Source organism: Ipomoea triloba, chromosome 2, assembly GCF_003576645.1.
Source record: "Ipomoea triloba cultivar NCNSP0323 chromosome 2, ASM357664v1".
Lineage (NCBI taxonomy): Eukaryota > Viridiplantae > Streptophyta > Magnoliopsida > Solanales > Convolvulaceae > Ipomoea > Ipomoea triloba.
The window spans coordinates 22702739-22727449 of NC_044917.1; the positions used below are offsets into that span (position 1 = coordinate 22702739).

The window sequence follows — 24711 nt, forward strand, 5'->3', positions numbered from 1 at the left end:
TAGCTTAATTTGATCACTTGAATTGTTTGATCTTCAATCCTCTTTGGCCGAGCTTCGGTATGTATTTCTGCAAGGCTTCTTTATGACTTCTGAAATCTTTACTCTAGAGAGAAGTGAAGTTTCAAGTGATGATTGAGAATGAAATGAATGCCTCTATTTATAGGGGTGAGAATGAGAGTCTCCCACTTCATCTAAAACTCTTTGATATTATCTCAAAATTAATAAATAAATATTTGAGATAATATAAAGAGTTATCCAAAATGTATTTAGTCACCATAATGTCTAGGTTCATGATCCTATCACAACTATAATATCTTAAATATCTAATATATAATTTGACTAGATCTTTATCAAATAATTAAATTAATTAGGCAAATAACATAACCCAAATTATTTTAATTAATTGATATACAAGTTCAAATAATATGCGGTCCAATATTAATAACCAATTTAATTCCATCAAAATTTCCGTGTCTACACACCTATATGAGTACGAAGTGTAGCCGCTTCTACAAGTTGGGCTTTGCTTGGTAAGTGCTCATGAATAGATACGGACACATGGCTGTTAAAAGTTTCAAAAAGAATTAGAGTGATGCAATATAAAACTGGTGTGTGGTGTACCTTCATTATATAATCGTGATTGTATAGTTCAAGGTCTAGCTACCATTACAATTCTATATAATGTCAAGTGTACATTCACTAAGGGGAAGTTCAATCTTTAAAGACACTTTCCATTATGCATTAGTTTTGAAAGTTTATCTTGAGGCAATGTTTGAACCATTATTTTCTATAAATTGAGGAGGATTGTTGGAAATTTGTAGATAAATAAGGTTCATGACTTATAAAGTGATTTAATATTTGTGATTATTTGGAGTTGCGGAGAATAAATGATCATGTATAATATTAAATGTTAGATAAGAATTTTATCGTGTGATGATTTTGTTCACGATGTGTTCTATTTTGGATTGAAATTTCTGGGCGGTTAATTAATATCAACATTCATCTCACTCCATTATTTTGTATAATGGAGCAGGTGAAGGTTTATATTATGATATATTATCATTATGTGCTGATAACATTATTTAGCTTTCTTTTTGAAATGATAAGATTTCTTTGTTGATTTGTCTCTGGTTTCTATCATTATCTTTCATCTTTCATATATTATATAACCCACTACAATTCTTTATATTCTTTATTACCTAGTGGTAGCAGCTCTCTTTCCAAAACTTGGCTATATATATATGTTGTTTCAGATGGAGTGAATACATAAGCAAAAATAAAGAGAGGTGTAAGAAAGAAAAACAAAGAGATACAACTCAATTAGTACTGATGTACTAAGAATAAGAAGAAAAATTTCTTCTTGTTGAATTCTTATCCCTATTGCCTTGTTCTGTAAGTGAGTATCTGCAGTACTTCTTATAGAACACTTAGATAAATTATTTTATTGCTATCACTCTAATTGATTGAATTTGTTATAGCAACCAAATTCGATTGTTACACCTTCATTGTATCTCAAAAGTTCTTATCTGTTATCCTATTGCTTTGGTATAGGATTGATAAGAAACTTTTAGGAAAGTGAACCTAGTTCACGCTTTGAAGTGGTATCCAATGTTTTATTATCCTCTTGTAATCCTATTGTTATATTATATATTTATATATATATATATATATAATTGTTATTACCATAATATTATTTACTGCTATATTATTTTTCTCTAACAATTGTCACAATGTACACATAACTGATCTTAGTGTTTACACTACTCCAATTGTTAACACACATAATTCATAACCATAATACACATAATTCAACCATACTGTACAGAAAATGATAACACCAAATACACAAACACAACACAACACAACCTACGCATAACTCATCTTACACTACTCAAGTGATTAACATACAGAATTGAGATGAATGTACAGAATTCTTGGCCAGAATACACAGAATGTCGAAATAGAATGCACATAATATCGTCACAACATACACATAGCTCACCTTAAGTGTTTACACTACTCCAATAAACAAATATCACATACGAATCATCTTTGAGTTTCACCAACAATCCTAGAACTATTCTAAGATAATTCAATCAACAAATATCACATACGAATTCAATTATTTACATCAACAACGACAAATCAAAAATCAATATAAAAAACCTGAAGTAGAATCATCTGAAATTGCCAACTCTTGTTGTGGAATCACCTCGTCCATATCGCAATGTCAGAGATACGAAATAGAGAACAGATCGCGAAGATCAGATCTACAAAGATAACCGCCAATTTGAACAGCGCTTTGCAAATATGAAACCTGTAATTTTTTTAGATGTTAACGGCCAAAACGGGAAATGAGATTTACAAAACAAAAATCGTTAATAAAAAAGGAGCAAAACGACGTCGTTTTGGTCCGAGGTGCACAATGCATTGTGCACCATGTTCCACGAGATAAATTGCCCCTCAGAACCAACACACCAGACACTGATCTCTTACTTAGGAGATCGCTAAATCACCATAATTACCTATCTACAATTTTATCGGGTTAAGATGGTCCCACAAGGAATTTCGCCAGTGACATTGCAAATATTTAGGCCCAAAGACTCAAATACCAATCATTATTGCATGGACCATGGTCCACACATACCAAAAATAAAAAGTACATTATTTTTGTACTGTAGGTACATTATTTGATATATAAAATAATGTACTTTTTATTATTTGATATATACTATCAAATAATGTACCTACAATACAAAAATAATGTACCTTCAGTACAAAAATAATGTATTTTTTATTTTTGGTCCATGCAATAATTTGCCCTCAAATACCCGAAAGCACAACAAATACTGAACCCAATTATCATTTGCGGCCCAGATACTATACCGGAAAGCCCAATTATCATGTATAAATATCAAATGCGAGGGAAAATTTAATTAGATTAAGCACTTCACGGCAGGAACAGCATTATTTTTTCCCTTCAGTCTTGTCATTTTCTTTTATTCTTCAAAGATTCATTCAATTCTTTGTATAATTGTATTCTTCTTTTTTTTTTTTTCGAACTTTCCCAATTATATTTCACATTAGCATTAGATGATTGTTTGATTTACTTTCTACTTTTTTCATCGTCGAATTATTATGGGATTACACTTGAAATTATGTTCAGATTCTTCTCTTAGAACGGCGAATCCGAAACGCCGCCGGCGAGAATTTTCTCTATTTCCGTGCAAAAAACCCAGGAAAGATATTCTCAGTACAGCTTCTTTGCAGATAAAACCGTTTGGTCTCCCTTTAATATCGAAAACTACCGGTAGTTCATGTGACTGTATGCTTCTCGAGCCCTATAAGCTCTACACTATTGGACGCAGTAATCAGTACTGTGACTTTTTGTTCTGTGAGCCTCGTGTTAGCAAAGTTCACTGCCAATTTTTCTTTGATTTGTTGAACAAGAAGATTTATTTGTCGGATGGAGTGTTTTTGAGCTTTGGTGCAAACTGTAGTTCTAGGGTTAGGGCATCATTGAATGGAGTGTTTGTTAATGGGATTAGGATTGGAAAGGGAGAAGTTGTTGAAATTTGTGCAGGCGATGAGGTTTCGCTTGTTTGTGGGAAAGGAGATGGTTGTGCTACAGGGATTCAGATAGGATTTAGTGTGACAAAAGTAATGTATGCTGCGGAGATTGCTGACAGGCATGTTATTAATTGTAATGGAAGTGGTGTATACTCTGATTATGCTCTAGTTAGGTCTAAAAATGGTGGAGTTACTGCAAAAGCAAATATCTTGTTGAATATGTCTAGGGAAATATTGTCTTGTAATGACCCTATAAAATGTATTAGAAAATGTGTTATCCTTGATCATGACGTGGGGGCTACTCATAAAGTTACAAAAGTTGCATCTCTGGTTTTGCAAGAAAATGTTGAAGTTCCTGCAATGGGTGATGGAGCTCTGAGAAAAGATGTCTCACCTTGTGAGGGTCCAGAAGCTGGCCAGATTTTGGCATGTGAATATTGTCAACAAACAGCTCAAACTTCTGAGAGAAATACCAAGTTTGAGTGCTGCAACATTGATCAAGAAATAAGAGAACAAATGGATAATACTGGGGTTGATCTTGAGAATGGCATTGTTGCTAATGATAAACATGGTGCTCTCTCTTTGGAGTGCATGGAGAAGGAGGCTGTTCCTCAGGTTGCTGGTGTTGGGCAAGAAAGGGAAGGGGTTCATTTTGTTCCACCTCCAGGAAAGATGTTCTATTTGAATAAGCTTCACTGTATCAACCAAAGTTCATCAGAAAATGTTGTTTCATTGCCAGAGCTTCTGCATCCTGTTAAAAGCATTGTTAGGCTGTTTGTTGCAACATTCTCAAGTGATATTCTTTGGTAGGTAGAAAATTAACGTTCTCTTTTCTACATTTGCTTTTGTGCTCACATACTTCCCCTAGATAAACAAGGATTAACACAAAAAATGACGAGGTATCTTGTTAGTTGAAATACATATATTAATCTCGTGGGGAAATGATATATTTAGGAGTTTCACCTCAATATGGATGTCCTTATTCATTGGTAATACTTTTACTAAAGGGATTTGCTATTTATATAGGTTTCTTTCATATTGTGAAATTCCACCCTATCTTCCCATCACTATTGCTTGCCACAGTGCTGAAAGGTGTTGGAGCTCAAGCCCTGATAAAAGGACCTCAATGCCTTACCCAGAATTTCCAAATTTGATAGTTGTGTAAGTTCTTTGATCTCTCTTCTCAAAAGGATCGCTGATTCTAATTTCTGTGTTCAGACGGTAGAGGTGAGAATAATTAATGCCTTTACCATAGTCAACCTATTACAACAGGTACCCTCCATTTCCTGAGGTTATAGCTTTTGGGAAAGACCGGAGGAAATCAGGTATTGGTTGTCATCATCCGAAGTTGTTTCTTGTGCAAAGAGAAGACAGCATTCGAGTTGTGATCACTTCAGCAAATTTGGTACCAGGACAGGTGAATGTTTATCGTTTGTGTTGTAAAATTGAGAACCTCACTTGATTTTTATTAGTGCATGTTACATTTTAGCAAATCATGGAAGGGTATAAGTAATAACTTAGGCAAAAGCTTGTTTCACAAACATAATGGGCCTAGAGTGGTGCAAATACATTAATCTCAACATTGGATGCATGACCCTGTAACATTCTTCAATTCCAAATAGCCTAGAAGTTCGTATCATTTGATTTTCTTCCATATTTGTCTTCTTTCCTCTCTTTTGGCTTCTAAATGTAATATTCAATATTCTCAATTTCTTATCTGTTTTGATCTCACTTGGATACTATATTGATGCTTTCTTACCATCTCAAACTCTGCAGTGGCATGGGGTGACCAATACAGTTTGGTGGCAGGATTTTCCACGCTTAAGTAGTCCAGACTGTTTATCATTTTTCACCCAATTGCCTGAAGGAGGAGTTGATCAAGATTCAAGATCTGATTTCTCCACTCAGCTGGTTGGATTTATAGCATCTCTGCTAGCTGATGTACCAAGTCAGGCATACTGGATCCTTGAGTTAGCAAAGTATGACTTTAAGGGGGCTGTGGCATACCTGGTTACTTCCATACCTGGAGTTTACTCACATAGGAGTCCTTTATTTTCTGAACCGAGATATTTCTTAGCTGTGAGTATATTTTGTCCTTTACGTATGCATGCAGTCGTTGGCCAGAATGTTGTAATTGTGCGTCCCTTCTCCTCTATTGCAGATTGACAGATGCATTTGTCTTAACAACTTTTAAGGAATAATTGGGAAGCCTAGGAAAACAAAATATATGGCAAATACTCTTCCATTGAAATTTAGTTCCTGGTGTGTTAAACTAGGTCCAAGGATAGTTTCTCCTGGCCTCCTGGCTCCTGCATAGAATTATGGACATACATTTAATAAATGATAATATATCACTATTAGGGAATATTCTTTCAGTGAATGGCTTCATGCACTTTGTCACTTCAATTAGCAGATATTCTCTATTTTTTATTTTTATTTTTTTTCATTTATTTATTTATTTATGATTATGAAGAATTGTGTGGCTGCCGGCACACCCTATTGGGGGAGTTTTCATATCTTTAGTATTATTTAAAAAAAAAAAATTCACAAAGATATTTCTGGTCCTTGAGTCTCATGTTTCATAGTACACTATACATTTATACATTAATTAACTGCATGATAGTTATAACCCTCTCCAAGGTCATCAGATACTCTTAGCCATACTTCTGGCTTTTTTGCTATATGCCCTTCTGTATTGTGGCTGCTCATTATATTTTCTCCTACAGAAATTCCTTCTTTGTACAGGATTTTATATGGTAGACCTGTGGCTATGTCCTGAAGAGTTAATCTTTTCTTGTTTTGCTCATTTTCTTAGGGTGGTCAGCCCATGCCATTGTCTCATCATGTAAAGTCGCTTGGTTCTGTTGAAGCATCTGTGGCTGGTCTAAGCTATATTTTCCGTACTTCGGCTGATTCAAATGGGGCAAGACTGAAGAAACTTGCTACCTTCCTTAGGAAGTGCAAAGAAAATATGTATGGGATGACAGAGGTTGTTCTAAGAAGGGATTCAAAGATACCAGCTGATGCAAATGCTGTTAGCATTCTTGTTCCAAACCCAGAAGAAGTTTTCATGGGAGGTAAAGTGCATTCCAGTATTCTACATATATGCGAATTTATGTAAACAATGTATAATGCTCTAAAGATTTAGAACTGCAAGAATGTGAAAATTTCTCTTTGAAGTTCTTTGATATTCAGGCTTGGCATGATTTAGATTTGAATTCAAGTTTTCCAAGAAAATGTTCTTAACCCAATGAAATGTGCACGCCAGCTTTGATTTTGAAAGTGGTAGCATGGCCTTTGATTTTGTAATATTTATATTACATACACATTAAAATATCTAGATGTCTTTAGATATGTGAAATCTAGGCGCTTTTAAGCTGCAACTATTGCCCTAAACATTGTAATAATTGTGATTCAGATTGTGTTCAACTTGGGTTTCTTCCAAAAGATGTTGCAAAGTGGGTTGCTCCACTTTCAGATGTTGGCCTATTTGCATTTTCAGCATATATCTATCCAGAGGAGGTTCTTGGTGCAGCTTTAGAAGGAAGCAACAACAAAGTAAAACTGCTGCTCCGTGTCTTTCAGGTATGCTTTTGGCAATGGAACCTGTTTTATTTGGATTTTTTTTTATTTATCATAATGTTCATTTAATTTAATTGTGTGAATCACATGTATCTTATGTTGCCATGTCTAGGGTCCATCTTTTTCGTCTATCTCAAATATAACAAGCACTGAACATATTTCTGCAACATGTTCACTAGTTAGAGCTCTTCAGAGGCGTTTTGGTCTGTGGCGGCTCCATGAGGTATCTGTCTCTAAATTTTACAATAGTTAAACTGATGCTTTCCTTGTGCAGTAATCATTATTTCCTCTGCTTTTGCCATTGTTCTTTTCTCTCTACACCGTGTTTCCATCGTTTTCACCATACACATCTCTGAATAGGAATCTCAGCAGTAAGCTCATCTGAGAAATGTGTTTGCACTTTGTGTTGTGTCTAATGAATTATTCAAGTTCTTGTTCCAAAGACTTCATTTTTGGAGTTTCAGATTGCATGTGATTTACATCTCTTTTGTGTTGACTTACCGGACAACTTGCTGATAATTATGTGCTGCCACTGCTTTGTCTGATGAGCAAAATAAGAGTAGAGATGTGGATATAAGCTATTGCATTTTTATAGTTCTTTCTGTTTCTCTAAATTCTTTTCCTCAGCGATATTATTATTATTATTGTTGTTGTTGTTGTTGTTGTTGTTGTTGTTGTTATTATTATTTAAATATTCAATAGTTTCTTAGTGTACTTGGTACCCAAAAGTTTGCTGTTTTTATACAAGTTTTCTGTAATTTTAAATAATGGATTTGTAGAGTTTTAAGTTTGGAATTTAATTTTTGTTTGGTTCAATGATTGTTTTTGTAAATATATTGTGTCCTAATAAAATTTTCTTTCCCTCTCTTGTTTACATAGGTCTTAGGTCAGTATAAATGGCCTGAACAGACGGAAAATGATTTTGTATTTGGTGAGTCCTAGTCCTATTCCTTTCCCTCTCTTGTGAGTCTTTTATCCCCCTCCCCCTCCCCCTCCCTAGTTTTTGCCTTTTTCTTACTGAATTATACTCGGCAGCATATAATGTTTCACCATCTCTTTATTTTTAAGGTTCATCATCCATTGGATCTATCAATGCACAATTTCTAGCTGCTTTTTCAGCAGCAGCTGGAAAACGATCATTACGGTGTTCTGAATCTGAGGAGTCTGATCCAGATGTAAGAATAAATGCTAGTAACTGATACGATCTATATTCCTTGATGCTATTTTGCTTGAACTGTGGTGTTAAGAAGAAATGCTAGTAACTTATGATTTATATTCATTGAAGCTATTTAACTTGAATTGATTTGTTAATTTTGGTTCTTACAGTGGGGTGGCTGGAGTGCAAGCCAAGAAATAAGAAACCCAGCTATTAGAGTTATTTTCCCTACTGCTGAAAGAGTGAAAAGTTCCAAAAGTGGAATCTTATCATCAAGACGTATCTTATGCTTCTCAGAGGTACAATTTTTTATTCACTTTTATGTCCCTTGATCTTTTTGCCCAATGTGATAGACTGGTAGCATTAAAACTAATCTCCCTTCAAATAGTCTTTTATGTTTCCAACTAAAGATGAATACAGAAAGTGTTATCATTGGTCATTAAAAACAAAGGCTCCTTGTAGGCTTTTTAAGGAGTGTCTGATGTCCTAGCAAGAATGAGCACATTTTTCCAGTTGGATTATTGAGTAAGTTCTGCTACATATTTGCCACAGTGCCTTGATAATTGATGGGGGACCTTTTGAGGGTGCGGAGCAACACTCCATATACTACACACAAATCAGAAATTTGGTTAAGCATAGGCAGAAATGGTTATGAATCATATATAAATGTTTACTTTTCTTTCCATCCTGGCTGGTCCTTATTACATCCAATTTTCAACTTATAAAATTTTTAATTTGGGACTGTTAATTTTATTTTTCTCATAACATGAAAGAATAGCTTGTTTAGGATTTCACTTGACCAGACAATTAGGATTTTGTTCGAAGAGTCAGAGAGCAATGTGGGCCATTGTTGATAAACTTCATGATGAGGTGATATTTGGCTTTCTCATAATCATTGGATACACTTCCAATTTGTTGACTAATATTGAAGTTATTTGCTTTATTGCTTACCTAAACAAGGCATTAATCTTGAGTGACTGGTGGAAATGGCATGACGTGTAGGGGGAGGGTTGGGGAGGGTTTAAATCAGTGAGGAACCAAGCTATGGTTGAAGTGTGGACCAAAGAGGCCTTCTTAGTTAGTGGATTAAGATAGTACTCCCTCCATCCCATTTTATGTGTTTGGGTTCGATTAACGAGACTTGACTGAAGTTATTTACAATTTAATTTTTCATAATATTAAGTTTAAAATTAGTATGTAAAATTTATATATTTAGGAACTACATTAAAAATACTATTAAACACTAAAAATCAAATTTAAAAATTATAAAAAAATACTAATAAAAATAATCAAAGAAGAAAGTGTTGGTTTGACCAAAAAGTGAATTCTTTCTCATACTCTTCTTTCCTTTCTTTTTCTCTTCTATAGAAAACTTGGCAAAGGTTGAAAAGTGTGGGTATACTACATGATGCTGTTCCTTATCCCAGTTACAGAGAAGGGATCCCTATGCACGTAAAGGTAAATGTTCTCATGACAATGCAAGTTTTCTATCTTGCCTCGAGTTTATTTTTCAATGGTTATTACATAATTCCCAAATGCCTATTCTTTATGCTTAAAATACTTCATCTCATCCACGTAATTATTCCTATCATCCCCATAGACACATGAATAAGAACTTCATGATCAAATGATCTTTGTCCTCTATGGTGCTTAGGCCCGCTACAATTTAATATTCATTCTATTTATCACTTCTATTTTTATTCTAAATAAAAATGTTTTTAAAAATTGAAATGCATGGTGTGAGCAGGTAGCCAGAAGAAGGTTTCAGTCTAAGGCTGATGCTCCTTCCTTTGGATGGGTTTACTGCGGATCACACAACTTCAGTGCAGCTGCATGGGGGCGTCCAATTTCTGGTCCACTAGACAGGAAAGCCAACAACAATATGAGAAGTAATTCTGTTTTGGGTTCACGACTTCACATTTGTAACTATGAAATAGGTATTGTTTTCATTGTTCCCCCAACAGATACCGGGGATTATGCTAATAGCGAGACCAAACTCTTGGATGATATTGCCTTGCCCTTTCTTGTACCTGCTCCGAAGTATAAACCCACTGATTGGCCAGCTACACCACGAGCTATGAAGGAGGCACTGGCTGAACTTAGTGAGCGAGAGAAACATATTCTCGAGTCGGCAGCAATTTCTGGAGAGTGGATGGAAGAAGAGATTCCAGATGAAAACGACGAAGCTTTGGAGGATACTGCGTATGTTGCAGCAGAAAAGGAAGATGAGAAGGCTTATGCATATAGACTCTGGTGCCAAGTTGATTCTCTGCAGTGTCGTTAAAATCTTGTAGGGACCACTTCTGGCCATAATCAAATATGCACAAGGAGGAGACTGCATGTCATTCTGCCACTGAGTTGCACATTCCAGTACCAAAGTCCAACCATTCTATTCAGGCCAAGAAAATCTTGCGCGTCTGTCGAGGATGTTTGTTACTACATCGTACTGAAGCTGTTCTACATAGTATTCCTTAAAGCGGGTAAAAGTCACTCGAGGAACAAAAGGCAGGAAAAAGGGAAGACAAAACTTGGAAGCGATGAATTTGGTTGTAAGTAAAAGGTACGTTTTGCTTTCGTTATTCCATTGACTTATAATGTGAACACTCAATTGCGTAGATCGTTTTTGTTTCGTGTTCAGTATCATGGATTGCACATGCACCCGTTCAGCTCACCACAGCACTTGCACACTTTCTTACGTTAAATATTCAAATAACGTAGTCTAACAAGCAATAATACATCCTAAACGAATTATTTAATGCATCCCAACTGACTTGAATATGCTTAGCTCGATAGAGAGGGGTGTTTGACAATTAGTTGTTAGCTGATTTGACTAGCTGTAGTATTAACTGATTGTAAAAATGTCTTTGGTAAATTAACTGTTTACAATTTGCTGATTATATATAAAATGATTTTTAAGGGTATGATTATATTATGTTATTTTAAGTTTTAAATACGTTAGGAGGTATAGTTGAATGCCGCCCCCATTTGTATTTTTATGATTGGTTGATTTTATTGACTAATTAATTTCCAAATGGGATTGTGATACCAATTCTACGCCTAATATCTCACATGTTAGCTTGTGTTTCTTTTTCATGATTTCATCTCAAAATTAAGTTTGGACGGTTATAATTTTTTGGAGCTATTTCTAAATAGATTTTGTTTTCTACTCGTTTCGTATTGCATAATTTATCAATATGAACGTGATGTAATGGGTTATAGATTTGGCCCTATTAATATCTAATCAATCAATCAATGAATGCATGTCAAAATATATAGTTAAAGTCACGACTTTTATTTCTTAAAGAAACACATTTGTGTACAAAAAAAAATAAATTAAATGAACATATTTTTTTGATGATAAATACACAAATAAGACAAACGGTAGGAACAGCAACACGAGACGCTAGCCTGTTTCCAGCATTTTCCCTACGCTAATGCTTATCCGTGAACCTCTTCGACTACGCAACGGTTGCGTGTTTGGATTGGCCTTTGAGACGAAGTAACAAACAAGGAGAAGCATCGACAATCAAAGGAAGGGATGTGAATTAGTTAAACTGGGTTCACAACCGACAGCCAGAAGTAGAAGGCTATTTTGGCCCTGTTCAGAAGATTGTCACACTTCACGAAATCAACTTAGTTTTGGGTACAGTCGTACAGATTCCTTCTACCGAATGCATTTTTTCCATACTTCTAGATTTACTATATCCACGAATTGAATTTCTATCTTTCATATTTATTACGTAGTATTTATTAGTGAAACAAATTATTTTTCTTTGCTTATTTTTTTTAAATATTTTTTTAATTATTTGTAAATTTAATTTTTGTATATAATATTCTCGCTGTCCTATTTTATCTGTCCTACTTATTATTCATTGATCAAACTAACTATTTCTTCTTTGTTTATTTTCTTTATTATCTTTTACTTATTTTTAAATTTGATTTTTTTTGTGTTTGATAGTATTTTTAGTGTAGTTTCTAATTATATAAATTTTGTATATTAATACTAAACTTAATATTATAAAAATTTGAATTAAAAATAACTTCAGTCAAGCCTCGTTAACCGAACCAGACACATAAAATGGGATGGAGTGAGTAATATTTTTAATGTAGTTTCTTAATATATAAATTTTATATATTAATACTAAATTTAATATTATGAAAAAATGAATTAAAAATAATTTCAATTAAATCTTGTAATCGATCAGACACATAAAATGGGATGAAAGGAATACTATTTAGTTAAAAGATAATATTTCTAATGTCAACGATTAATTTCTAATTGAAAAAGAAATACTCACTTATTTTATTCAATTAACAAAATTTGAGTGATTTTGTTTTTAATTTAATTTTTCACTACATAAACACAAAAAAAATTAAATTTAAAATAATTAATATATATATATATATATATATATATATATATATATATATATANAATATATATATATATATATATATATATATATATATATATATATATATATATATAAAGCAAAGATGAAATAGTTGATTTAATCAATAGGGTCAAGATCACATGAGAACAAAACTCCCTGTGTGAACGTGCGAATTGCACAATTCAGTAGCAGTGGTTGCACAATCGTAAGTTCAAACTAATTACGAAACTGTTACTGTATTTTTATTTTTTTTTAAAAATACTCTCTCTACATTGTGTTTTTATAGTCATTTTCAGGTGTACAATCAATTATTACAAGTTACACAATTAAGTAGTAACAATTACACAATCTAGTATTACGGATTGTAAAAGATAGTTCACACATTTTCACGGAAAGAGTGATTCTCATTTGATCCTAATTCTAATCAATAGTAAACTTAACAAGTAAATTGGGATAAATGCATATTTTTCAAGCTTAAAAAGGCTAGAGAGTTGTCCACAGACACCTTGTGGGCAAATTATTGTGTGCACATAATTTCTTTTCTTCTCTCAATTCAAAAAAAATAAAAATATCCCATAAAGCCTCAACAAAAGCTGTGACAAATTCTTTAGGGATTACTCTTGAAAATTTTAGGGTGTGTTTAGTTCATCGGTTTACACATTAGGAATGATAATCAAAATCATAACTTGTGTTTGGTTGACAACTTTTTAAAGCACAACTATGAGATTTAATTACCTCGTTAATTAAAACCTTATTCCCTAATTAAAAACGTTATTATTCCGTCTTTTTGAAATTTGAGTTTTAAGTTTGAATTAGTGCTTTAGATTTTTGTTTTGATTCTTTTTGTTCATATTAGTGCTTTGGATGTCATTATATTAAGACTAATTGTCTTAATTTTGTTTTATTTTTATATTTTTAGAACCTATATTTCTATTATAGGGTCATACATAATCAAGCATCATATTAGTAATCATTCCAATTTCACTTTAACATGCAAAATATTTTCACAAAATCTATTCTTATTACCAAGTATTTGATTCCAATTTAGATTCTATTCTCATATGCGAATCATAAGGCTTCAAATTTGATCTATGATATTCAATTAATATAATTATTGGATAGTATTACTCATTTACTTGGGATGATTTGGGATTTTTTTAAAGGAAAAAAAATTGAGAAAAACTCTTTATTGTAATTTTCACACAAAACAGAAGCTGCATTCATATTTTGACCTCAAACTTAAACTTTTGACCAAGTAAATATGACTAGGATTGCGGGATATCCAGCAATGTCTCTGCATATAAACATCAGCACTTTTGGTAGTTGTTACCCGCTACAAGTTACTTCTTGTATGGCATTCAAATTTCTATTTCTTTTTTAATATATCATTTGGTGTCATACAATCATTTCTAACTTGCAGTTTTCAATGATCAAAACGTGCCTTTGAAGCCTACTCTCCCTCCGCCGCAGCTCGCCGGCGTTCCTCTCCTCCTTTCCGGCCGACGTAACGCCTTTTCCTTCCCTTCTATATTTTACGGAGTGTTGTATACATACATATACAGAATTCGGCTATTATTACTCGATCTGATACGTGCAGAAGAAGTTGCATATATATATATAGTGTTTGAAGGATTTTTTGAGATGGAATTGTCGTGTTCATCGCCGTTGTCTGTTAACTCCACCGTTAACCGCTTCTCTTCGCCGCTTGGCCGGCGTGTTTCGGTTTACAGTCACCGGAAAAATCGGTATGTGCGCGCCTTTTCCTCGAATTCTAGTTCTGCCGCGCTCAATGTTTCCGCTAGGGCGTCGTGCAGTACTAGCTCTAGCTCTAGCTCCTCGTCGCTTTTCGGAATTTCAGTTTCGGCCAGGGGCTGCGGCGCGCTCCCGCGTAAAGCGAGGCGATCTCTGACTATTGTCTGCGGGGTGTTTGAGAGATTCACCGAGAGAGCTGTCAAAGCGGTGGTGTCCTCCCAGAAGGAAGCCAAGGCGTTGGGGAAAGACACGGTGTTTACGGAGCACCTTTTGCTAGGGCTGATCGCAGAGGATCGCGGCTCCGGAGGGTTTTTGAGCTCTGGTATCACGATTGAGAAGGCCCGCGAAGCTGTACGGAGCATTTGGAACGATGGAAATGGGGATGAGGATGCGAAATCGGGCTCTGAAGACTCTGCTTCGGCCACGAACGTAGGCTTTTCCGCAAGTGTCAAGCGCGTTTTCGAGGCTGCGGTCGAGTACTCGAGGACGATGGGGCATAACTTTATCGCTCCCGAGCATATTGCAGTCGGGCTTTGCACGGTTGAGGATCGCAACACTTCTCGTTTGCTTGAGAGGTATAACATACGTGCCAAAATGCTGCTTTCAATATTTTGCTTAATCTTTAGTGGACATGTAGAAAGAGTTTCTTGTTGCATATAGTATGTTCTTAATTGTAGTCTCTGAATGATTGCATATTGTTGGCACTTGATCCTAACAAGTGGTATCAAAGTTAGGCCATTTGAGTCCTAACAAGAGCAGTTAATATTGGTTGCTGGGAGGGGATTGTTGCCAAGTCTTCCAACACCCTTATAAGGAAATAAGGAAATAAAGTTGTGAATTCGCTACTAGCTATATTTTAGTTATGTCGGCAAATGGATTAATTTGGCAGCAGCCACAATGGTTAGGCAAGTTGCAAAGTTTGATCAAGAATGTTAGGCAAGTCCAAGAGTTAGGCACCTACAAAGTTTGAACAAAAATATTTATTGTTTGGTCCCTACATTTTAGGCTAACTACAAAATGACCCCAAATCTACAACTATAAATAGGGAGGTCATTTTGCCATTCTAGCCATCCCAAATCATTCTATTCTTCCCTCATATACTAGAGATATTAGAGAGTTTGTTGAGTGTATTTCTCCTTCCTAGCAAGAGAGAATTATCCTTGTTTTCTCCTTGTTAGTTAGAGAGTGGTTGTAACTCCTATTTTCTCATAGTGAAATTCTTCTACCCTTGCCCGTGGTTTTTACCCTAATTTGTTTAGGGGTTTTCCACGTAAAATCTGTGCCTCATTTATTTTTCTTTCTCAAATTATTGTTGCAATCTGATCTATCCCACTTCCGCGGGCGCAACAAGTTAATAGTGGCATTTTAGGTTTTCTCATTGGTCTGTTATGGCTGCTTGGTTAGATTCGTCTAGGTAGATGCCATTGCTTGCAATTCTAGCAACATTTTGGCGTTTTAGGTTTATTTTTTAGTTTATAGCTTATCATACAGAAGCTCTAGTTATTCATCATTTACTTTCATATTTAAGTATATTTTCAACCTGCTAATATGTGGTTTTACTTTCACAAATGGTCATGCTTCCCAGCTTTTGTAAGACATTGTCGATTCAACTAATACATAAACATAATTAATTCCCTCTATGCTGCTGGACTTGCATGATTTCAGGTTAGGGGCAGATGCAAATGAGTTGGCAGCTATTGCAATCTCCAGACTACAAGGAGAGCTTGCAAAAGATGGTAGGGAACCAAAAAGGCAGCGTGAGAAATCATTTTCTGGAAAAATAACTATTGACAGGTCCGCGGAGAGATCAGGAGGTAAACCGTTACTCTCCTTTCCACCATTGTTCTGTTTGGCATTTGGCAACAACGGAGAAGTAACTTAAAAGTTTTTACATTTTGTATAGAGAAATCTCCTGTGGAAGAATTTTGTGTAGATCTTACTGCCCGTGCTACTGAAGGACTTATTGATCCAGTAACTGGCCGAGACACTGAAGTTCAGAGAATCATTCAGATACTCTGCCGAAAATCCAAAAGAAATCCCATTCTTCTTGGTGAACCTGGGGTTGGGAAAACAGCAATTGCTGAAGGACTGGCAATAAGAATTGCAGAGAGAACTGTTCCTACTTTCTTGCTGGTGGGTTCTTCTTTGCTGATTGATTGCCACCAAATCTTGTAGAATTTTAAAATCAATTTGGAGCTTTACTAGATATCTATCTACTCTTTCTTTTCCAACTAGTTGCTGGTCGCTTGATTGGATTGTTTTCTAATATGCAGGAAAAGCGCATAATGTCCTTAGATGTCGGTCTATTGATCTCAGGTGCGAAGGAGAGGGGTGAATTGGAGGCGCGTGTCACTACATTAATTAAGGAGATTAAGAATTCAGGTGTGCATATTAATGAAATAATTTTTAAGTTTGGAAATTTTTATTCTGACCCATTTCTTTGTGACTGCTTTGCAGGGAATATCATTCTCTTCGTCGATGAGGTCCACACCCTTATTGGATCAGGTGGGCGAGGGGGTGGTTCTGGTCTTGGCATTGCTAATTTGCTAAAACCACCACTTGCACGTGGTGAATTACAGGTGATGCCCTCTTGTATGCTGCATGCTGCACTCATAATTATCAGTGTCACTTTCATTAATAACAACTTAGCTTTACTTAAATCGTATTGAAAATGTTCAAATTTTGCTTGTCAGTGTATTGCATCCACAACAATGGATGAATACAGATTGCATTTTGAAAAGGATGAAGCCTTTGCCCGGAGGTTCCAACCTGTAGTAGTTAAAGAACCAAGCCAGGTGAATAATAACACTCTTATGTGCATAGTTTTGTGCGTGGTTGAGACAACCCTACTAATATATGGACCGTGCACAACAATATGCAGGAGGATGCTGTCCAGATACTGCTAGGTCTGCGTGAAAAATATGAGGCCTATCATAAGTGTAAATATACATTTGAGGCCATAAATGCAGCTGTGCAACTATCAGCTAGATATATTCCTGATAGGTTTCTTCCAGACAAAGCTATTGATCTTATTGATGAGGCTGGCAGCAAATCTCACATGGAAGCTTATAAGAGGAAAAAGGAACAGCAAACTTCCATACTTTCAATGTCACCTAGTGATTACTGGCAAGAAATTAGAGCTGTTCAAGCCATGCATGAAATGGTAACATTCTTCTTACTTCCTCTAAGATAATAGTTTTAACGTCCTCACCCTCCTCTAAGGCTCTAAGTATGTTGGTTCTGGCCCTTGTGTTTGAATAGATCGTGGCAAGTAAACAAAGCGAAAACGATGATGTATCCCAGTCGGAAGATGTTGGCAAATCCAATACGGAACATTCCATGGACTCTGCATCTCAAGATGATGAGTATGCCATCCTCCATTGTCTTCAAAACAGAGACAGATATTAACATTAAACAAGTGTAGAGTAATCTAATAATTTATTTGTTGTTTGATTTCCCCTCCCCCAGAGTTGCTGTGGTTGGACCTGAGGAAATTGCTGCAGTCGCATCACTGTGGTCAGGAATTCCACTGCAGCAGCTTAAGATTGATGAGCAAAAGCTTCTAATGGGTCTGGAAGAACAACTTAGGAAGAGAGTTGTTGGTCAGCACGAGGCTGTAACTGCCATTGCTAAGGCTGTTAAGAGATCTAGAGTTGGCTTAAAGGACCCAAAGAGACCAATTGCAGCAATGCTCTTCTGTGGTCCTACTGGAGTTGGCAAAACTGAACTGGCAAAAGCTTTAGCAGCATCATATTTTGGTTCTGTAAGTTTCTTTGTTATCTAATATACCACTTTTTCTATTACCTTACCTACTAATCTACCTCCATTGTTTTGTTTTTATTAATAGTGTTGTGATGAGCTGAATTTACAAGTGGTTTGATACAGGAATCTGCAATGCTAAGATTAGACATGAGTGAATACATGGAGCGGCATACTGTTAGCAAGTTAATTGGGTCACCTCCAGGTTATATAGGGTATGGAGAAGGAGGCACTCTGACAGAAGCCATCAGAAGAAAGCCTTTCACTGTTTTGCTCCTGGATGAGATTGAAAAGGCACATCCAGATGTATTCAATCTTCTCCTTCAGTTATTTGAAGATGGTCACCTCACAGACTCTCAGGTTTTCATTTGCTGTACTGTATATTATGTTCTTGGCATTGTAGTATAGTGTAATGATGGCTGCAATTCTGATTGGATAGGGGCGAAGGGTTTCGTTTAAGAACACCCTGATTATCATGACATCGAATGTTGGTTCAACTGCCATAGTAAAAGGAAGACAGAATTTCATTGGTTTCATGCTTGCGGATGAAGAATCTACATCGTATGCTGGGATGAAAGCATTGGTGATGGAAGAGCTGAAGAACTACTTCCGTCCGGAGTTGCTCAACAGATTAGACGAAGTGGTGGTGTTCCGTGCTCTAGAGAAGACTCAGGTTTGCACTATAATCTCAACTACTCAAAATCTTTCTTGGATTCACAACTCTGCCAAACAAAACCAGCTTTCAGAGGTAACCTTAGTCAAGTTGACTAAGGATACAAACTTATAATTACATTATCACTAGTTCGAGTCCCTGTCTCCTAAACTGATTGACCTCCTTCTAGTCATTTGCCATTCACACCATTTGTAGGTTATCTCTTAAAACTGAACTCTACAACCAAGGAACATAGGATTCCCCCAACCTCCTAACCCACCCTTATTTAGTTTATCACCCAGGGCAGGTTGGAATATGGAACTAATTTTTTTAAAATTAACTAATTCAATTTTTACTCCTTTTTTTTTTAACACTATTGACCCTGTTACACTTAGGAGAATCACTCCATGCCGCTTGACCACAAGGCCTTTGGCAAAAATTTAAAAATAACTAATTCAATTTTTACTCCTTAAAAGCGTTAATTCTAATTTTTATTAACTTTAAGTTTGGACAAAATCTCCCTATTCCCTACTTTAGTGATTCAAACACATTAATGTTGTTGCAACTAGATTTCGATTAAAAATTAAATTAAGTTTTACAAGGCATTTCATTCATTTTATTCAAAATCCATTGAATCCTTCTTTCAAAAAATTCCATCATCCTACAAACTTTATCCCCATTAAAAAAAATGGCACTTTTTTGTTCAAAGACGAGAGATCACCCAATAATATACGAGAAAATACAGTATTTACATTTTTTTTTGGTAAATAAATACAGTATTTACATTGACTAGCCATGAATTTGATAACTTCACTATAAGTTAATAAAGAGTTAATGCAATAATTAAAATTTTAACAATGAAACTTGAATAATTAAATGCAAAATTTAGCCCTCCCACCCCCTGAAACCCCCGCATTTAATTTTTTACTCTAATCGGTTGCATTAATGTCTGTTTTCCCTCCATTTTCCAGATGCTGGAGATACTGAATCTGATGCTGCAGGAGGTGAAAGGCAGGCTTGTTTCCATGGGAATAGGGTTGGAAGTAACAGGCGCAACTATGGAGCTGATATGTGAACAAGGGTTCGACAGAAACTATGGCGCCCGGCCTCTTAGGAGGGCGCTAACCAGCACAATTGAAGACCTCTTGAGTGAGTTTATACTTTCTGGAGATTACAAGCCTGGTGATGTTGCTGTAATTCATTTAGATGATTCCGGGAATCCCATTGTCTCCAACCGATCAAGCTTCACCATATCTGATACAATTACAGTGTTTTAGCAGCATATATGATGAATATATATATATATATATATATATATATATATATATATAATTATTATTGTTTGTATGTATAGCCAGGACATTCATTCATGTACAGCACTATACTAAGACAGAACCTTGTAAGCATATTTTGATCGATGATAGTTTTGCATCTTCACACTCATTCAAAACATAAATACTGTACTTGAAGCATTTTTTATGCGCACACACATAATATCATATAATCAACAACTAGAGACTCAGGATGATAGTAAAGAACAGTGTAAAAAGCATACCTTAATTTGCGTTACATTCCATAGGATCAGCTGGGATGATTAGAAGAGCAATTGATCGTACTCTCCTTTGTCACCCATATCAGTTTTTTGTAAGATTAGGGTCACACATGGATCTTTGCAATACACTAGACAAAACAGCTTCTGTAAAAGGCTCTAATAAATCCTCAGCTATCAAAAGGGTAAAGCTCAACATCCGCAACAGCCAATTTAGATGATGCGTCAATGATGGCATGGGAGAATCTACGTCACCACATGCTGGCCAGATATATAGCATTATAGCCTATTCCTGAAATTTCACAAGTAATTAGTAAATAGAATTTTATATATATATATATATATATATATATATATTTAATGCAATATGCAGAAAGTTCACATTGTAATGGGTGAATTTTTTTATTTTATTTTATTTTATTATAATTTTTTTTTTTTTTCCATTTGGTGCTAGATATAGTAAGATATGAATGCATAACTGCCATTTCCCTTGTATTATACACAAAATCTACAGAGTTGACAATCCTTCTTAAAGCCAATATATTGGTCATCCAAAGTTATTGTTCTGAGACGATCCTTTTTTTTTTTTTTTTTATGACAATTCTAGCAAGAATTCCCTTTTTCTTCTTAATGCTAGATTGCTAGAGCCATTAAAAGCAAGAAAAAGAAAGTCCAAACAAATGCACCAATAATCAATGAACACAATATACGTTGGTATGTATTTATACTAATTACTGCTTGTACCTGTTCCATTGCTGTAGGTCCATCATCCTTCTGTACAGCAACGAGCAGTATTTCCTTGCTCATTACTTGCTTCATTCTCACCATCAGTAACCATTTTATCTTCATCTTTCTTGGAACTGGCATCGCCATCATTGATAATCAGATCTGCCGGATGTTGGCCAGACTTTAAAGCCTGCAGAAGTTTCAAGTGTTGATAAATCATTTCAATTGGAAACAATTTAAGATTAAAAAAATGTAGTACTGAAAACCCTCACATTTTCTAGCCTTGTCACCTCTTCAAGAGTTTGGGAATTGACAATGGCAGCCTGCAGAAAACGTATTCGTTAAAATAGTAGAAATGTCATGCCTAAAAAAAAAAGTGAAAGGGATGGATCCAGCAATTTGAAGAGTGTCCTAGCAAAGGATAAATCTGTTAGGACTCCTATTGTAGTACACTTCTATTCTTAGTGTAACTCTAGACATTGTATATATTTCCTCCTTGTAATCTGGTGCATTGAAATATACAGATAATTTAGTCCTAATCTGGTATCATCGCTGGGTTTTCTCTTATGGCCGCCAATGACGGTTCTGCCGGAGTCTCTTCCGAGTGGACTGTTTTTGATGCGGTCGTCCCTTCGTTGCCTAACTCGCTGTCCTCGGTTCATCACTTTGTGAGTATAAAATTAACTAATCGTAATTTTTTGTTCTGGCAGGCACAACTTGTTCCTTTTGTGCGTGGTCAGAGTCTTATGGGCTACATCGATGGTTCCGTTCCTTGTCGTCCGACTGTGTTGGCGTTGCCTACTGATGAGTGATGAGGCTTCCTCCGTTGCCAGTACGATTTCAAATCCTGCGTATGCTCCGTGGATGCAACAAGACCAAGCTATCTTGTCTATGCTAATCTCTTCACTCTCAGAAGAGGTAATGCCATTGGTGATTGGTAAGTAGATTTCTAGGAACGCTTGGGGCTTGTTTACTAACAGAAAACTGTTTTCTGTTTTCTATTTTTCAATTTTTCAGTTTTCATTCTCTGTTTTCCATTTTCTGTTTTCTGTTTAGAAAACTTGTTTACTAACACTTATTTTTTCAAATTTATTTTTTCAAATTAACGTTATAAAATTAACAATAAGTTTAATTTCGAGTTATTTTTAGACCTTATATTTAAAATATTTTAAAATATATTTGATTTAAATAGAATAAATATATATTTTACTTTGAAATCCAATATATGGAAAAAAAATTTACATTTGATATCCGGACCAAATTTATATATGTATATAACATAAATAAAAATATATTTGAACCAATAACCTATTAAGTTCACAAAAAAATTTAGTTTAGATAATATTAATATTTTTTGAGCTAATATTTAAAATATGTTTGTATATATTCATTTGAATGACATGTATGTAATATATAATTTTTATTTTGAATTCTAATATAGTAATATATGTGTAAAATTTTGATATCTAATATTTGGACCAAAACCAATAATCAATTGAGTTCAATCAAAATATAAAACGTGGTATAGATTTCAATTTTTAATTTAGATAATGTGAATGATGTATAATTTTAAGCATAATCAAGTTATGTTTAAATAAATAATGTAAATAGAAAAGATAGAATATGATGATAAGTAAAAGAAGATGATAATAAATGTAATCATAGTAATGAATAAATATGTAAGTAGATAATGGTAAGAATGTGGTTATAATGACATATAGTCTAATAGATTATAACTGATTCTGTTTTCCACTTAGAAAACAGTTTTTTATAGTGTTTCAGTTTTCTAGAAAACTGAAAAATTATTTCTTGTTTTCAAAATGGAAAACTGTGCTAGTAAACATGTTTTCTGTTTTCTGTTTTCCAGTTTTCAAAATTTCTAGAAAATTAGAGAAAATTTCCAGTTAGTAAACGCACCCTTGGTGTTCGATCGAATTAGCTTTGGCTTCCTCTTCTCGTGCTAGAGTCGTCCATCTCCTTGGCCAGCTTCAGACGTTGCGGCAGGGGGATGCCTCCGTGGCAGATTATTTAGGTAGGGTAAAGGTGCTTCTTGAGGATCTCGTGTTCGCCTGTTGTCCGGTCTCCGTCGACGAGCAGAACATCTACACGTTTCGTGGTCTTCGCCCTAAATTCCGGCCGTTCACTGCCTCTCTTTCCACTCGTGCCACGCCGGTGTCTTTGGAGGAGCTCTCTGATCTGCTAGGTGCACAGGAGTTTGTGCACGCTGAAGAGTTTTCGCCGGCGACTGGGGGTGCTGCGCCGGTGGTGCATGTTGCTTGCAGAGGTGGTGCGTATTCTGGCAGGTCTGGGCGACGTGGCAGTTAACAGTGGCGTGGAGGTGGACGTGGCGCTGGTTCTGGTTTTGGATTTAATTCGCAGTAAGTTGGTTATGGTTCTAGTTTTGGATTTAATTCGCAGCCGCCTGGTTCTAGATTTATTTCGTAGCAGTGGCGTGGCGGTGGATTTAATTTGCAGCAGCACTTCTGTAATCATGGACATGGTCAGCACCGTTCACGTACTGGTTCTCGGTGTCAGATTTGTGGTCTACCTGGGCCCACAGCTGTTACGTGTTATCGTCGCTATTCTGACAATTCTCAGGCTCATATGGTGTATCAAGATGCACCTAATTCTGGTGTGCCGCTGACATCTCAGACTTGGTTCCTTGACACAGGGGCCACCGATCATGCCACTCCAGACGGTCGTGTTCTTATTGCGTCTGATGATTACACCGGTAGTGACACCTTGCGTGTTGGTAATGGTAAGGCCTTGCCTATTTCTAGTGTTGGCTATACATCGTTTTCTATCCCCTCCAAGTCGTTTAGTATGTCTCGTGTTCTTCATGTTCATGGGTTATCTGCTTCTTTACTATCAGTTTAGAAATTTGCATTTGAGAATAATGTGTTTTTTGAATTTTACCCTTCGTATTTTGTTGTGAAGGATATCCGCACAAAAGCGGTTCTTCTACAGGGTAAGAGTTTGGGTGGCTTGTATTCCCTACCAGTGCCTCTTGCGTCTCCTTCTCCGTTTGCTTTTCTGTCGGCTCGTGCGTCGTCTTCTGTATGGCATGGGCGCCTGGGACATCCGCACCATCGCGTTCAAGGTCGTATTTTGAAGTCATGTTTAGTTAGTTCGTTTGGTCGTTTAGGTTCCTTGTGTAATGCATGTCAAATGGGGAAATCTACGTGTCCCGTGTTGAGTCTTCCAGTTCTCATGTTTTAGACTTAGTTTATATAGATATTTGGGGCCCTGCACCTGTTCTTTCTGTTAATGGCTATCGCTACTTTGTGAATTTTGTTGAAGACTATACCCGTTACACTTGGTTTTATCCTATGCGTTTGAAGTCTGATTTGTATGCGATTTTTGCTATGTTTCGTGCTTTAGTTGAACGTTCTTTTGGTTGTCGCATTAAATCTATACAATCTGATCTGGGTGCTGAGTATAAGAAATTACATTATGAATTTCTTCGGCTTGGCATTCGTCATAGGCAGTCTTGTGCGTAAGCACATGCACATTGTTGGGACTGATCTTACTTTGCTTGCTCATGCTTCTTTTTCGTCTCGTTATTGGGACT

At 35.7% G+C, this 24711-nt stretch overlaps 3 protein-coding genes across 5 annotated transcripts; all 3 read left to right on the forward strand.

Moving 5' to 3' along the window:
* Positions 1 to 1288: 1288 nt before the first annotated feature.
* LOC116009980 lies at positions 1289 to 11229 on the forward strand. 3 transcript variants are annotated; one of them, XM_031249211.1, is made up of 13 exons: positions 1289 to 1396; positions 3167 to 4376; positions 4597 to 4731; positions 4843 to 4987; positions 5347 to 5649; positions 6386 to 6647; positions 6989 to 7155; positions 7265 to 7375; positions 8032 to 8083; positions 8221 to 8327; positions 8479 to 8607; positions 9677 to 9766; positions 10056 to 11229. In XM_031249211.1, exons 2-13 carry the CDS (start codon positions 3328 to 3330, stop codon positions 10590 to 10592), a joined length of 3087 nt encoding a protein of 1028 aa, XP_031105071.1. In that variant the 5' UTR covers positions 1289 to 1396; positions 3167 to 3327; the 3' UTR covers positions 10593 to 11229. The 3 variants fall into 3 exon arrangements, with proteins under 3 accessions (XP_031105071.1, XP_031105072.1, XP_031105070.1); XM_031249210.1 differs by lacking the exon at positions 1289 to 1396 and having other exon boundaries at positions 2841 to 4376; XM_031249212.1 differs by lacking the exons at positions 1289 to 1396; positions 9677 to 9766; positions 10056 to 11229 and adding an exon at positions 8861 to 9304 and having other exon boundaries at positions 2837 to 4376.
* A 2804-nt stretch (positions 11230 to 14033) lies between these two features.
* Positions 14034 to 20321, forward strand: LOC116009981 (chaperone protein ClpD, chloroplastic-like). The gene is made up of 12 exons (XM_031249213.1): positions 14034 to 15029; positions 16120 to 16268; positions 16358 to 16587; positions 16728 to 16836; positions 16912 to 17033; positions 17148 to 17249; positions 17336 to 17617; positions 17716 to 17819; positions 17923 to 18217; positions 18340 to 18573; positions 18653 to 18886; positions 19837 to 20321. The coding sequence occupies exons 1-12, from the start codon at positions 14344 to 14346 to the stop codon at positions 20140 to 20142; spliced, it is 2853 nt and encodes a 950-aa protein (XP_031105073.1). The 5' UTR covers positions 14034 to 14343; the 3' UTR covers positions 20143 to 20321.
* Positions 20322 to 21899: 1578 nt separating this feature from the next.
* Positions 21900 to 24017, forward strand: LOC116010921. Its single transcript, XM_031250415.1, has 4 exons — positions 21900 to 22077; positions 23080 to 23443; positions 23559 to 23640; positions 23739 to 24017. The coding sequence occupies exons 1-4, from the start codon at positions 21900 to 21902 to the stop codon at positions 24015 to 24017; spliced, it is 903 nt and encodes a 300-aa protein (XP_031106275.1).
* The last annotated feature ends 694 nt before the right edge of the window (positions 24018 to 24711 follow it).